Genomic DNA, 14,658 nt, shown 5'->3' with positions numbered 1-14,658 from the left:
TTTTCAAAATTTTGTGACTTTTTCATATATTCAGAGATTTTTTCTTTCATTTCCAAGTTTATTCTCATATTTCTCCCTTGACTGTGGCCCTAACATCACACAGAGAACAGCTTGTTGTGCACAACGTCAATATGTAGCCTTTCAACTGTGATTTATATTTTTTGACTATGTGACAAAACTGCCTAAAATATGTTTGTTGTGTTAAAGCTTTACTATATATTTTTTGTATGAATAAAAATTACTCTTGTTACTTGTTAAAATGACCTGTGTTGATGGTAATTCTGTCTCTAAGGGTTACACAGTCCCAAAAACATGAGAAGTCCCAGGATAGTAGTTGATGCATTTGTAATAGAACTTACTATCTGAGCCACAAGATCATGTCTTCCTCTAACAGTTCAATTTCAAAGAAAAAAAAGATATCAATTGCTGTGAAATATCTGCTTTTTATTACCTCAGATTCCCTCCCCATCACTTTATAAACACTCATTAATTAGATAAGTGCAATGTTTGACATTAACAGAACCTACAGAGAGAATGTGAGCATTTGAAAGTGAAATACAAAAGAAAATCTGTGTGCGTGTGTGTTAAGCTGCCGATGACACCAGCTGAGCAATCTTCTGCTGCAGGACGGCCTTCATCTCCAGGTTCTGCAGGTTGTCTGTGATGGTGGAGAAGAAGTGGCGGGTGTTGTCGCTCTCCAGTGGGCTGCTGCTGTGTGGGAAGGCGGCCATGATGGACTCATAGTGGCTCAGGATCTCCAGACTGGACAGAAACAACGGTTCACACTGACCTCCTGGCATCATCACCTGGAAGGACATTTAATCACTGAGGTTTTCATCCAGATTCAGGACGGTTACGAAGCATTGTGTTTCCTGCCGTCAGGTTCCCTCTAAAGTACTGTCTTTAAACCCCATGCCAGTGTTTGTTTGATGATGATAGGCCAAGTAAAACCAGAGATAAGATCAAATCTATGTAGCACAAAATATAGAACTAGATGTTGTCCTGTAAGTCAAAGTGCATATAGGTCATATAGGTGATGTTGTGCGGTACATGATAAACATTTTTTAAGTTGCAGAATGAAAAGTATTCAAAAACGGACAAAATAGCCCAAAACTCCAATGGGTTATTAACTTTTACCTGGATGTGCTGAACATGGCAGAAGAGCTGGCTGAGCACAAAAAGGACTTCTTGGCTGGGAATCTTCTCCACTTCTTCTTCCATCTGAGACACGTTGGATTTCAGAGCAGAGTCTTCTGCCTGCTGGAGGTCTTTGGACAATTTAGGATTGGAGTCTCTGGACGCTGGTGTTCTAAGAGATGCTGAAGCACCAGATGAAGGCAGGGGCAGTTTGGCTCTGACAGAGTTCATCACCTCCCTCACAGTGTGGGCGTATAACCTGCCGACATGCGCCCAGCCATCCGCAGACAGCCAGTGGGAGCAGCTGGACCCGCAAAGCAGTTGGAGGGCGCGCAGCAGGAGGACGGACAGGCGGAGCTCACATGAGAACCTCCTCAGGTCCAGGAGGGGCAGGTAGTCCACATACTCGAGCGAGAAGGGGACGTGGAGGCGACCCGAGGTGATCAGTTCCCTCAGGACTCTCAACAATCTGGTCCACTGGGAGACGGAGCACCAGGGCAGGGTCTGCGTCAGAGCCACCAGCAGGCCTTTGCTGAACATGCCCACATGGTCCGGCAGGCGCTGGTCCAGAGAGAGATGGGTCAGCATGGTGGACAGCAGGGAGTCTGACGCAGAGCAGCACTCCATCCAGGCCAAAAGACCTGTACCAGGGCCATACTGAGGCAGGTCCAACCCAGACCAGTCCTAATTAACAAAAACATATAGTTTGGTACAGAAGGAAACAAAATCTTGATGCCGTCTTTCTTTGGACCATTCAGCAATTATTGTCACATTTCAGCTGTGAACAGCAGTTATTATTAATAATTTTTAATGCTGCCTGGTCCATCAGCAAAAAAGAACAAAATTGCACAAAATTGTGAATAAAAGCAATTGATTAAACATTCACTAACTACCTCCCTGTACATAATGTATGTGCATAACTATAATATATGTGTTGTACTGTGTTGTCCTATTTAGGTCTTATATATTGATTCTATATTGTATACACTTTTATTGTATTGTACTTGTATAGTATAATGACAATAAAGATTCTGAGTCTTCAGTTCATCATGAACTACAGAAAGATTATTGTATTACGTTTCTGCAGTAAACATGAAACAGAAGATCTTGTCTGGGCCCAAAAGCATAATGTTGTGGCAAGCCACCAGCATATGTTAATTATTTGTGCAGCTCTCTAATAAAAAATTCCAAGAAATGATGCATCCATATTTTATCATGACTATTTTGTTTATTATTATCAATATCATTATCAGTAATTAATCAACATTAATATTAATAATACAGCTGACATATTATTGTGAGTATTCTCTCATCATCATTATATTTTATTTTAGGCTTTTTATTTATTTGATCTAGATTTTAGTAAAGCTTTTTTAACTTTTTTTTTCTTTGATTAGGCACATTTTATCATGACTTTTATTTGTTATTAAAATTAAATGACTGTTATATTATTTTCTTATTTATTTTAAGTAGTTTTTAGTCAAGCCTTTATTCTTTTATTAAACACATCCTTTTTAATTTTTTTATTATTATTAATATTATATAACATTTAAATCCATTTTATTATAATACTTTTTTAATCCATTTTTAGATTTTTTTCTATTATATTTTTAGGGCCCGAGCAGGCAACGACCTGCGAGGTCCCTATTGTATTTCGAATGTTTATTGTTAATTATCTTTGTTCCATCTTGTTATCATCTTGTCCGTCATCTGAGAAGAACTTTGAACTGCAAAGCGATGCATAAACACTCGACACTGATGACATCACTGTGGCATCATCATAGTTATTTTAGCATTATATTATTGGTTTGTGGTGACCTCTGTCTTATTGCCCTTGAAATAAACTTAGACAACCCCAGGTGAAACGTTACCTGCTCAGGTAGATCACACACAGCCAGCAGAGACGAGGGAACCTCGTTTTTAAAGTGTTCCCCCCAAACGGGCTTCAGCAGGAACCTAACGGTCCAGTCCAGTTTCTCCATTTTGTTGTAGAGCCAGAACAGAGCTCTGGACCAGCTGCTTGGGGCCGCCACCACCTCTGCACCCACCAGCTGCCCCAGTGTGGTAATCACCGACACCAGCAGCTCCCTGGTGTCTATGGACCAGTGGAGGACTGCGCCCTCTGGTGGCTGCTCCCAACACCTAGCACAGATTTACATAAATATGTGTTTAAAATAAAAGAAGGTATGGGAATCTGGATAGAAGGCTTCAAGAACATGCATCTTACAAACCGGAGAGTCTGGTTGTGCAGCTGGGTCAGGACATAGAGAAGGGGAAAGGGAGAGCAGTCCATCACCCAGTGAGGAAACGAGGCTGGCTCCTGGACGTCCACAGACAGAGCAGTGTGCAGAAGTTGCAGACTCAGTTCTACATCAAAGGAGTGCTGACCTGGAAGGAATACACACAAGAACATTGGAGCAGATAGACTCAAAATGTTTTGACTTTTATATAAACACATAATGTAAGCAAACATTTTGGCATTGATTCCTCAACCCTCGGGAGGACCCATCATTACCACTTGATGATGTCACGACTAAAAAAAGACGTCAAGGGCTGTAGAGTTTTGGGCTATTTTGTCTTTTTGCTTTTGAATACTTTTCATTCAGCCACTTTAAAAAGTGTTTACCATGCTATGTTGGTATCATTTTTTTCAGCACTGGCTCACCTATATGACCTGATTTTACTGGATCAACATTTTGAACCCAAAAGATACAAAAAAAAATGTTTTTAAAAAAAATATTTTTTAAACTTTCAAATGACAATCATGCTCAATGAATAATTTTAAATGTTGGTTACAAATATAACATAAGAGGTAAAATAAGGAGAACATCTAGTTCTATATTTTTACACTAAATATATTTGACATTATCTCTGGTTTTACTTGGCCTATCATCATCAAATCAACTGGCATGGAGTTGAAAGTCAGTACTTTAGAGGGAAGCTGACAGCAGAAATCACGCTGCTTCGTTTTTACATTGTAACATCATGAAACAGTATGCGCCGGCGCTTTTGTTTACATTTGTATAAGTGCACTCAGAGAGTTTTTCTATAAGATTGCGAAACAAACATTTAATCTTGAGAGAAACACATTAGTTTCAAATCATGAATGACAGGAGACATACCCGCAGCAGACAGGTGTGGCAGGACGAAGATGTTCACAACCTCCTGAGGTGTAAGAAAGCTTTGCTTCTGTTCTTCATCTCCCTCAGCCGTCATGACAGGCACCATCAGCAGACCCAGAAACTTAAGAAACTGCTCTTTCTCATTTGCTGTCAATGATTTTGTCTTGATTATCTCCTGTAGACACCTGCAGAGCAGAGTGCTACTGCTCCGATCGTCCTTCCCTTCATCTGTTCTTTCCTCTGCCTCATCCCGTCTTTTCGTCTGTCCTCTGAGTCCAGGCAGCTGCTGCAGGATCTTAGCCATGAGAGAGAATGCACCTTTATTGAAAACAGCTGAATGACAACAAGACCTCAAAGCTGCTTCTGGGTTCTGAAATGCAACTCTAGCTACTAAAGAGACTGCTGTGTTCAGATTGCCTTGCGCCGCCGCTGCTCCACCCCCTCCTTGAATGATGCAGTTGAAGGCCATGTTGAGCTCCTGTTCAAACCCGTCAGTCACAGCAGAGGGGACAGAGTGCCCAAAGAACCCTCTGCTGGATAGTCTCAACATGGCAACCAGCGCTTTGTTCTTATCTTTTAAGGAAAGTGCAGAGAAAATGTCTGCAATAACTTTCATCAGCTTCCTGCACTGGCCCACATTTGTGTCATCGCCGCTGAGTTTACTCATGAGGGTGGAGGATAGTTTGATCAGCGTGTCATGCTGCTGGAATGCTACTGGGTTCTTTTCCAAGCAATTAATCCAGAGCTCATCGCAGGCACCCCAATTCTTCTTGCTGGCAAATAACACCGCAAAGTCCCGATAATCCTCCAGGTGGTGATTGATGATGATCATGGCGACCCTGGCGTTCACATCAGGAGTGCTCTCTGTGGCAGGGAAAGCCAGCGACTCCAGCAAACCTGTCAGTATTTTCTTCATAGTCTCCATTTCAGGCGTTTTCTGCAGAGCTTTCAGGACTCTCTGAACACTTTGTTCCAGTCTAAATGCAGAGTAGCTGGGCTTAGAGCTGCCACACACTTCCAGCAGCCCTCTGGTTTGCCAAAACTGAACAAGTTCTGTTATAATCTTCAAAGCTTCACCGAGCTTCATTCTGCTGGGTCGGAACTGCGATGGTGTGTGAGACGCTCTTAGGTCTCTCTGAGCCTCCTGAATGAGTTCAGGGCCCTCATCATTCTTTTCTCTGATGCTGACAACTGTAGACAGGAAGTGCATCTTCTCTTTTGTGGGAAGTATGGCTGCTTGGTCGATCAGGAAGGCTGTGTAAAGAGCATCAAGAGCAATGGAGAGTGCCTGGAGGCAAAGGTTGGGTGTGGATATGTGATCTTTTACGTCTTTAAGTGCATGGAGGAGAATGTGCAGGACGTCAGAGGTTGGCAATGATGCTGTGAGATCTGATGCGTCAAGCTTTAACCTCTTTGCAGCCTGTGGGGACAGACTCGAAGACGAGAGACGAGCAAATTGTCTGGCGAACATCATCTCTATGCTGGCCTCTCCTTCTGCTTTCTGCTCATCTCTGCCTCTCCACAGTTCCCACCACACGTTCAGAAAAAGACGAACATCTTCCTCTCTAGTAGGGCTGCTCCTCACGTGCTGCACCAGCCTTTCAAGCTCAGTGCAGATCTGCATTTGAGGAAGAGACAAGAGGAAATGGGAAAATATCCGAGCAGCTGCCGTGGATATCACCACTTCCAGTAGGACAACATGGTTGACCTCAGGGAGGCTGTTCTGGAGAGGGAAGAAAGGGTTCTCCCTCCAGGACACCTCTACGTCCTCTCCTGTCTCCTTGCACAACACCTTCAGCCACATGGCACAAACTATTTTCTTTATCCAGCTGACGGCCATTGTGGTGGGATGACCACTGAAGTCATCCTGTCCACAGATTTCTCTGACTGCCTCCAGGATTGGATGTCCCACCCTGCACCAGTCAGCTTTCTGAAGGCAGGACAGGGATGAGGGGAGACATAGTTTATCAGCCAGCAGAAAACCTCCCTGAAGAACAGCCGAATCTGAAAGCACAAAAGGGAGCAGGCATCAGGAAAAGACCAACATTTAATTCCTAATTTAATACTCTAATTATGAAACTGTGTTAACTTCTACAGATGGAATAAAAGGACAGCTGTGTTAACACAAGTCTAATTATTGACATTATTGATTAATCTGCAGATCATAGTTTCAATTAAGCATTTTGTCAGAAAATAAGAAAAAATTTGCTATTATGTTGTTATAGCCCAAGGTGGTAATAAATGACTGATAATACGTCAACCAATATATCTGTCTGGCTCTAATTACAACTACTTAATATACTGTTATAAGGTTTATTTTAAGAAAAAAGTCAAATCATTTTGTCATGTTTTTCATGTTAAACCTCAAACCTGAAAAGTCGTCACAGTACTCGTTATGCAGAGTGTCCCCTCTCAGATTGTTTGTTTGTTGCTGAAAAGTAACTAAAGCTGGCAGCTAAATGTAGTGGAGTAAAAAGTGCAATATTTGCCCCAAAATGTAGTGGAGTAGAAGTATAAAGTTACATAAAATGTAAATACTCAAGTAAACTGGTACTTGTACTTGAGTTAATGTCCTGAGTTACCTAAATTCAGGCTTATTTTTGGGACATAAAACTATTTTTCTGAAATTGTAGTTTTAAAAAAAATCATTAAATGTAGCGCCATATCTTCTATATCGTCACACATGTTTCTGAAAGGCTTGTGTGGCTCTTATGTAGACACCTTCAAAATAAAGTGTTACCATATCTTGCTTAAGTCACAAAGGCATGTTCAAAAAATTGCCTAAGTCATTTATTTCTCTTAAGTTACATAATTTACACACAATGTTATCACTATGCCAATAGCCATCCTTTGTTACATCCTTTTTGAGTGGAATCATCAATAAATGTCATATGTTACACTTTTGGTGAAGTTTTTTGTGTTTCCTGCAAAACTTGGAAAAATGAATTAGGCGATTATTTTAAATGGGTGAACATACAAGAATGGGAGGCGTGTTTTAGGGCTAAAGTGTATTAAAAAAAAGTGAAAATTACCTTTGTTCATGATCAGCTGCAGAATGAAGCTTAAAGCATATCAGTTAAGCAGGTTTATAGACGTCACCACAGCGTGTCGCTCTCCAGTCGATCTAGTTCACTAAACCACTAATACTATACAGTATATCACAATGTAGGCTGTCAAACAGATGAAGTCTGTCTGAAATATTTCGCTTTCCTCACGTTTACAGCAGCATGTCCACAGGTTTTCTATAAAGCGCTTCCGCTATTCCGCATCAGCGTATTAGAAGAAGAGAGGAGCCGCTGCTCAGGTGTCCGCATGTCCTCACAGCGCCACTACAGGACAGAGTCAGTCTTCTTCTTCTTCTTCTTCTTCTTCTTCTTCTTCTACTTCTTCGGTGTTTATTGGCAGTTGGTATCCTTTTCGTTGTATTTACCGCCATCTGCTGGACTTAACTTCTTTCATATTTCATAAAAAACAGAATGTTTACAATGAATCAGTGGTGGAAGAAGTCTTCAGATCCCTTACTTAAGTCAAAAAATACCACACACAGCAGAATTTCTCCCCTGCAAGCAAAAGTCCTATATTAATAACTTACTTAAGTATAACAAAAGTATCAGCATCAAAAAAGTATTTCTTATGCAGAATGGCCCCACTCCAATTGTTTTATATATTCTTAATATGTAATTGTATTATTACACCCATCCACCCACAAACCAAGTAATGAATGACTTGATAATTAATAGGAATGGCAATAAATATTGATACAGATAATAAATAATAATAATAATAATAATAATAATAATAATAATAATAATAATAACTATTATTATTATTATTTGTATGTAATAATAATAATAATAATTGTTATTATTATTAATAATAATACTTTTATTATTATTATTATTATTACTATCAAACCTATTTAGAGACTACAATAAAAAAGTAAAATACAGTACATAATTAGACAGATATACAAATTAAAAAAGCTCTGTTAAAAGCCAGACTAAAACAATAAAAGAGTATAAATAATTTAACAGATACAATATTAAATAAATAAATAGTCAGATAAAATCAGTTAAAAGCTAAAGAAGTAGCTCTTGAGTGTATTACAAAAATATCATCACTTTCTGCTGCACTCAGGTCTTCATGAAGTGTGTTGCAGAGGTGTGGACCATCGTGATAAAGTTCCAAAAACTATTAATTTTATAAATTTAACAATATCTACTACACATATACTTAATGTAAATTTAAATATCTCAAATTCATAACATATATTATATTGCATACTTTTTAAATATGTTTTGTCAACAGCATTTTATCTGCTAACCACATGTGATGCAAATTGTACAGACAGAGCAAGTTTTTCTTCCTGTAAAGTGAAAGAGAATGTTTCCCTTCAACTGTGAACCACTCCCTGCGCTCGAACACTATAAGGTGACATTTCTACTAATGAAGAATCATGAGTCTGATTTCGAAGAGACTTAGTTACTTGTTTCTTTGTGCAGGTAAGTTTTTGTCTTTAAATTTGTTAGAAATTTTGTGACACTTTTGGAACTTTTGTTTTAGAAACTTTGTGTTTCTATAATGGAATGTACTATATAACACCATACTATACTAATGCTAATATTATTATATTCTGTAGGGCTATACTGTAGTCATTGGTGGAATGCACATGTACATTTACTCAACTACTGTAATTGAATACAATTTTGAGGTACTACTTACTTTTCAGTTCGAGATTTTACATAAACAACATGCTATATAATAACTTTAAGTACTTTTTAATGCTGTGCTTTTTCTTCAGTAAGTTTCGAATGCAGGACTTTTACTTGAAATGGCGTAATTTCACAGTATGGTATTAGTACTTTACTGCAGTAAAGGATCTGAATACTTCTTCCACCACTGATAGTATATACTATACTATTCTATTGTACACTATACTATAGTAATACTATACACCGTCAAAATGTCTGTTTACTGACAAAATATCTCCAGAAACGCAGTAAGCAGCAGGAAAACTACTTTTTCCTCCGGATCAATATCTATCTATCTGAACTACACTGCACTAAACTATACTTTACTGGACTGTTATATATACTGTACAATAAGATACTATATCATAGTATACTACTTTATTGCACTGTACTATATTATTAAATACAACATTGATTTTGTCTCTTTCAGGTGTGCAGTGTGTCCACTAGGTGTCATGGCTGCCCTGTGTGTTCACTGATGAACATGCGATCGAGGCTCATGCACAGAGAGGCTACGCTGCAGTTTGGTCAAACAGGAGACTCTCCTGTTAATCCACATGCCATCACTTTCCTGATCACTGGTAAGACATGCAGTTTATAGAGTGACAGACTGAGAACAACTGTATTCTAATGTATGCTCTTCTGTCACGTCTAGGATCTATGGTGGACCTGTGGCGGTACATAGAGGGAGAAGAAGCAGAGCAGTTGAAGTGTGAACTGTTTAGGTACAGCACAGAGGGCATCCATGTCCGCTGGCTAGTTCTGGGGGTGCAGGACTATAAGTGCTGGTTCACACCAAGAGCCTGTTCACGGTCTCCAGCTTCCTCAGACATCCCTCTGACCAGCCCGCTCTACGAGAGCAGTCTTGGTCAGCATGGATATAAATCTGCAGTTTGAAGGTGAGGAAGAGTCAAAGAGACTATACACATCAGTCAGATATTTAGGGCTATTAATTGTCTCATTTTAACAAGAAAAAAAAGTAATGGATTCTTTTTTTGCATGTAGAAGTCTGAAAGGCTCAGTGTTAGCACCTGTCTCTTTAGGGCCCTCCCTCAAAAAAGCTCAGTCTGCTCTGATTGGTCAGTGTTTTTCTTTACTAAGGCTCATACATATGCCTGGTGAGGTGATATGTGGGAAGAGAAGGATGTGAGAAAATATGGGGTCAACCACTCATTTCACCTCATGTTATTGTAGGCAGTTGTCTAAAAGTGCTGAGTCAGGGTTGAGGAGAACTGGTGATATAATACAACAGTAGTATGTAGAGACAGAGGTCCCCAAAACAGCAATGTACCAATCAGAGATAGAGAAATGATGGAGATCTATTGATGAGAAGTGATGAGTAATGTTTGACTAACATGTTGATACAGAAAAAATATTTTAAATAGACACAAATTTAAAAAAAGAAAGAACGAAGAATAATCTTGGGCTTCTGCAAAATCAGTAAGGAACCTGTGTTTTTGTCAAGGCGGCAGGCTTGCCAGTTAAATTTCACCACAGTTGAACTCCAGGTGATGAAAGATGGAAATCATAAACCTCAAGAATTCTGTTTACATATTATGCTCCCCTGTCCTCAGAGCCTCCCAGTGTCTCTCCCAGCACTGGATCCACGTTGACACAGCTGGAGGGTAAGAAGCAGAGGGTTTTCTGTGAAAAAATTACTACCCTCGAGATGTGAATATTGATTGGTACGTGCAGGACCCATCAGTGTCGGGCCAGAGGGTGGGAGCCACTCTTCCCAAGCCGCTGGAGAATGCTTGGCTGTACACCCACAAACACAACAAGGACAACACCTACTCGCTGACGGCTTTCTTCAACTCCAGGCTTCGCTCAAGGACTCAGGGAAACAGTTCACATGCAGTGTCTCCCACCAGTCCCTGAGTGCCCATCAAAAAGAGCTTCATCCTGAGCTTTAGTGGAAGTTGAATGTTAAATGACAATGTGATGTTATGACATAAGTGTGCTCAGTAATGTAACAAATGATGTTTTAGTCCTGTTTTTGCAAACAATATTGTCTGTCTCCACCTCACCTGTCAAACAGTGACCACTTATCCTGTTTTCCTTTGGTTGCAGAGATTTTTTTGTGTTTTCCTGTTTCGATGGCCAAAACAAACCATAACCAAGGATGCAGGTCTAATTCTCTCTCTCTCTCTCTCGCTCTCTCTCTCTCTCTCTCTCTCTCTCTCTCTCTGAGTGAATGGAGGACTGAGTGCTGCGAACGTGTGTTACACTGTTCTTTACACCTTTTTTTAAAAAAAAGTTCTTCTTTAAGTTTATGTGTATGTGTTTTTCTCTTAAATTATTAGTTTGTTTCGGGGTTTGGTTTGTTTGGTAGGTGAAGGGAATTGGTGGCCAATAAAATCGTCCCAGCAGTGCAGTGCTCTGTGGAGGAAGCAGGTTTGGCAGTGGGAAAGGTGGTGGGTTACGGCAGCTTGAAATCCGCCTCCTATATGAATAGAGCTTTCGTTATCTTCCTGGATAACACGGGCAAAGTTGGTCAAGTTGTGGAGAATGGAGTGGTGATTAATCTTTTTCACTCCCGTTCTCCCGTTAGTGAGCCCGATGTGATCGTACATGATCATCAAAGACACAACAGATGATCTCAACCTCAAGTCTTTCTCCTTCAAAGTGGAAAGTTTTAATTACATGGTCTTCGCTACATCGGAGACCATGAAATGTTTTGGATGTGGAGCAGAGGGACACCTGATGTGTTCCTGCCGCAGCGAGCATCCGAGCTTATGAGTAGCGAAATCATCACAGATGAAGATGATTTGTAACCATAAGTTATTGTGCTTTTATTTACTGACATTACTTTTTTTTACTGCTGTCTTTGTTTTTAGTTTCACTCCACCAATGTGTGATTTTAACCTCAGTATTTTAAACTTGAACGGAGCCATGGCTGACTCTAAATGAGCTGCCCTTTTTAAACTGATTGAAATTAAAAAGAGAGACGTTGTTAGAGATTAATAAAATTAGCAATAATCTGCATTATGACCTTTAGTAAAATGCTGCTTAGAAATGTATTTAGCAAAGCATAAAACACACATTTTATATGCCAGGCACAGCACACAGAAGTAAGGAGAATCAACAGAAAGGACATACTGATAACACTTTGAGCATAACCATATATTTTAGGGCAAGCAGATGAAACACTGAAGCACTCTTGGTGCTACAGTTCAAGGTCATGGGCCCAGGTGGAGACACTGATGAACAAGACAAGATAGACAAGATACAGAAGTGTGCTGTTAGCTTTTTTTTTCTTCTACAGGGCGGTGTCCGGAAGCTGAAGCACCAAGAGGCTAGGACTAGCCTGTGTGCCAACGAAATGGGCAGGTCAAAGTTTAAACCATGGTGCTGCCCCAACAGTTTTTGACCAATCAGACAGTAACACATTCACACTATAAAAATCTGTGTAAAAGTAAGTTAGGCATCCTTTTCTGGGAGGTGGTTACAGCTAACTGCTTAGCAGCCTGTGATCATCTGTTCTGCAAAAAAACGAACTCTAACAAACTCAACAATGAGATAAAAACAATTCAGTGTGCACCTTTAAATGGGAAATGTAGATTATTAGAGTTAGGGTTAGGATGAGGGGAACTAACCTGCCCCCCAGTATGGCAGGCAGGAGGTGCACTGTCTATCTCCCTCTCTCTCGGATCTGCGGACCTCCTCAGGACAGTAACGGGGGCGACCACCTCTCCTCCCGTTCCACACCTGGGTCCATCCATCATCAGTCATCATGAAATTGTCCGGTAACTTTTTAATATATTAAATTGTCTGTTAAGTATGAAATAAAAATGTCCTTTTTCAGGTAAATATTCTAATAAGTATAAAATAAAAATGTCCTTCTTCAGGTAAGAATTTATAGTAAATATGCACTAATGTTTTCTTATTAAAATAAAATTGTCCAGTAAGTATAAAAATAAAAATGTCCTTTATCGGGTGGTGTATAAAACAAATAAATTGTCCGTCCGGTAAGTGAAATTATTTTTCCTATCATATAAAGAACAAAGCCTTTGTTATTTCTATATTATAATAAAAAAAATGTGGGAAAAAATGTATAACACAAAATGAAATTAAGTAAGTTATTCTAAAACAAAGAAATAACTCCCCAAAATGTATTGTGTGCCTTTGCAGCGTTTCGACCCCTTTAGGTCTTCTTCAGGCCAGGCACAGTATTAAATAAAACAAATGTAAAATAATTCAACAGCTTTTTCAGACACCAAGAGCTTGAGAAACTGAGCAAGAGTCTACCCTGCTGCTTATATAGGCTCCGCCCTACAGCCTTTAAAGATTAAAGCCCAAGAAACACAGCCCACAAGGGTGTTAACCCTATAAATGCTGAATGTTTTAACTACCCCTGTTCAATGCTGTTTTAAGATATCCAATGTGTTTGTCATATGAATTTTAATGTGTTGCACATCCAATTAAATTAAATGTTTAACTTATCCATAATTAACCCCGTAAATGCCAAATGTTTATAAATCCCCTCATCAATTCCTTTTAATTATATCCCAAATGCATTTTTCTGTGTAATATGAATATATTTTAACATGTTGACTTTTTATGAAATTATCAATTATTAACCCAGGGTTGGGGGTGGGGTTAGATGCTGGCTGATTGATTGACAGTGGAAGGGGCCAAGGGGGAGGGGCCTTATCCTTCAGCCCTCCCTCTACCTGTTTTATTGGCCATTGGCTAATGACTCAACTGAAAAAGAAATTTAAATAAAAGTTGTTTTGTTTTTTAAGTCGTTCAAACCAAAAGACCTGCCAGCCCACCGGGAAGTTGCCCAGTATGCCAGATGGCCAGTCCAGCCCCGGTTCTACCTGCTGCAGCTACACAGTGTCTGATAACAGAAGGATTCATATTGACATGCACAAGTCTGACTGGTCAACAGACCAACAGACCCCAACAGACTAACAGACCCCAACAGACCAACAGACTGAACAGACTAACAGACCAACAGACCCTAACAGACCCCAACAGACTAACAGACCCCAACAGACCAACAGACCCTAACAGACCCCAACAGACTAACAGACCAACAGACCTTAACAGACCCCAACAAACTAACAGACCCCAACAGACCAAATCAGATCCCAACAGACTCAACAGACTAACAGACCCCAACAGACTAACAGATCCCAACAGACTAACAGACCCCAAAAGACCAATAGACTCAACAGACCCCAACAGACTGACACACCCCAACAGACCCCAACCTGAGCTGAGAAGAGAAGAAATAACGTTTTGTTTAGGAGACATGGACTTCATGTTTCTCTGTATAGAACACAAAGAATTTACAGTGACCGCCCTGCAGGGGGCATATGAAACAGACAGAGGCAGTGTAAAGTATCAGGATTATTGCATAAATTATCCATAAATACACAGGATGGATCCGAAACTTTATCTGGTTAAACAGCAGATGACGACCTCCCTGTTCACAGTGCCCTCAAGCAAGGCATCGCTCACTTAACTGCTGCTAACACTGTTGCTGCTCACGCTGCTGCTGCTCACGCTGCTGCTGCTAACGACAGTTTCTCTGTCAAAGACCTGCAGGATCTGACGTCTCGTCACCTTTCAGGACCTAAAATCAACATTGTGAAGTCTTAGAGTTTTAGATCCCTGATTAATAGCTGATCGATATCTGA

The 14,658-nt window shown here is 40.0% G+C and overlaps 1 protein-coding gene and 1 pseudogene across 1 annotated transcript; one reads left to right on the top strand and one right to left on the bottom strand.

Moving 5' to 3' along the window:
* Positions 1–49: 49 nt before the first annotated feature.
* gemin4 (gem (nuclear organelle) associated protein 4) lies at positions 50–7,605 on the bottom strand. The gene is made up of 6 exons (XM_059331590.1): positions 7,292–7,605; positions 4,260–6,263; positions 3,369–3,525; positions 3,009–3,279; positions 1,138–1,821; positions 50–806 (listed from the first exon to the last, which is right to left on the bottom strand). The coding sequence occupies exons 1-6, from the start codon at positions 7,299–7,301 to the stop codon at positions 585–587; spliced, it is 3,348 nt and encodes a 1,115-aa protein (XP_059187573.1). The 5' UTR covers positions 7,302–7,605; the 3' UTR covers positions 50–584.
* Positions 7,606–8,715: 1,110 nt separating this feature from the next.
* On the top strand, positions 8,716–14,620 carry LOC131970724 (uncharacterized; annotated as a pseudogene).
* Positions 14,621–14,658: the final 38 nt, after the last annotated feature.

This window comes from Centropristis striata, chromosome 4, assembly GCF_030273125.1.
Source record: "Centropristis striata isolate RG_2023a ecotype Rhode Island chromosome 4, C.striata_1.0, whole genome shotgun sequence".
Lineage (NCBI taxonomy): Eukaryota > Metazoa > Chordata > Actinopteri > Perciformes > Serranidae > Centropristis > Centropristis striata.
The sequence above is the reverse complement of the archived record's forward strand: the minus strand, read 5'-3'. Positions and strand labels throughout refer to the sequence as shown.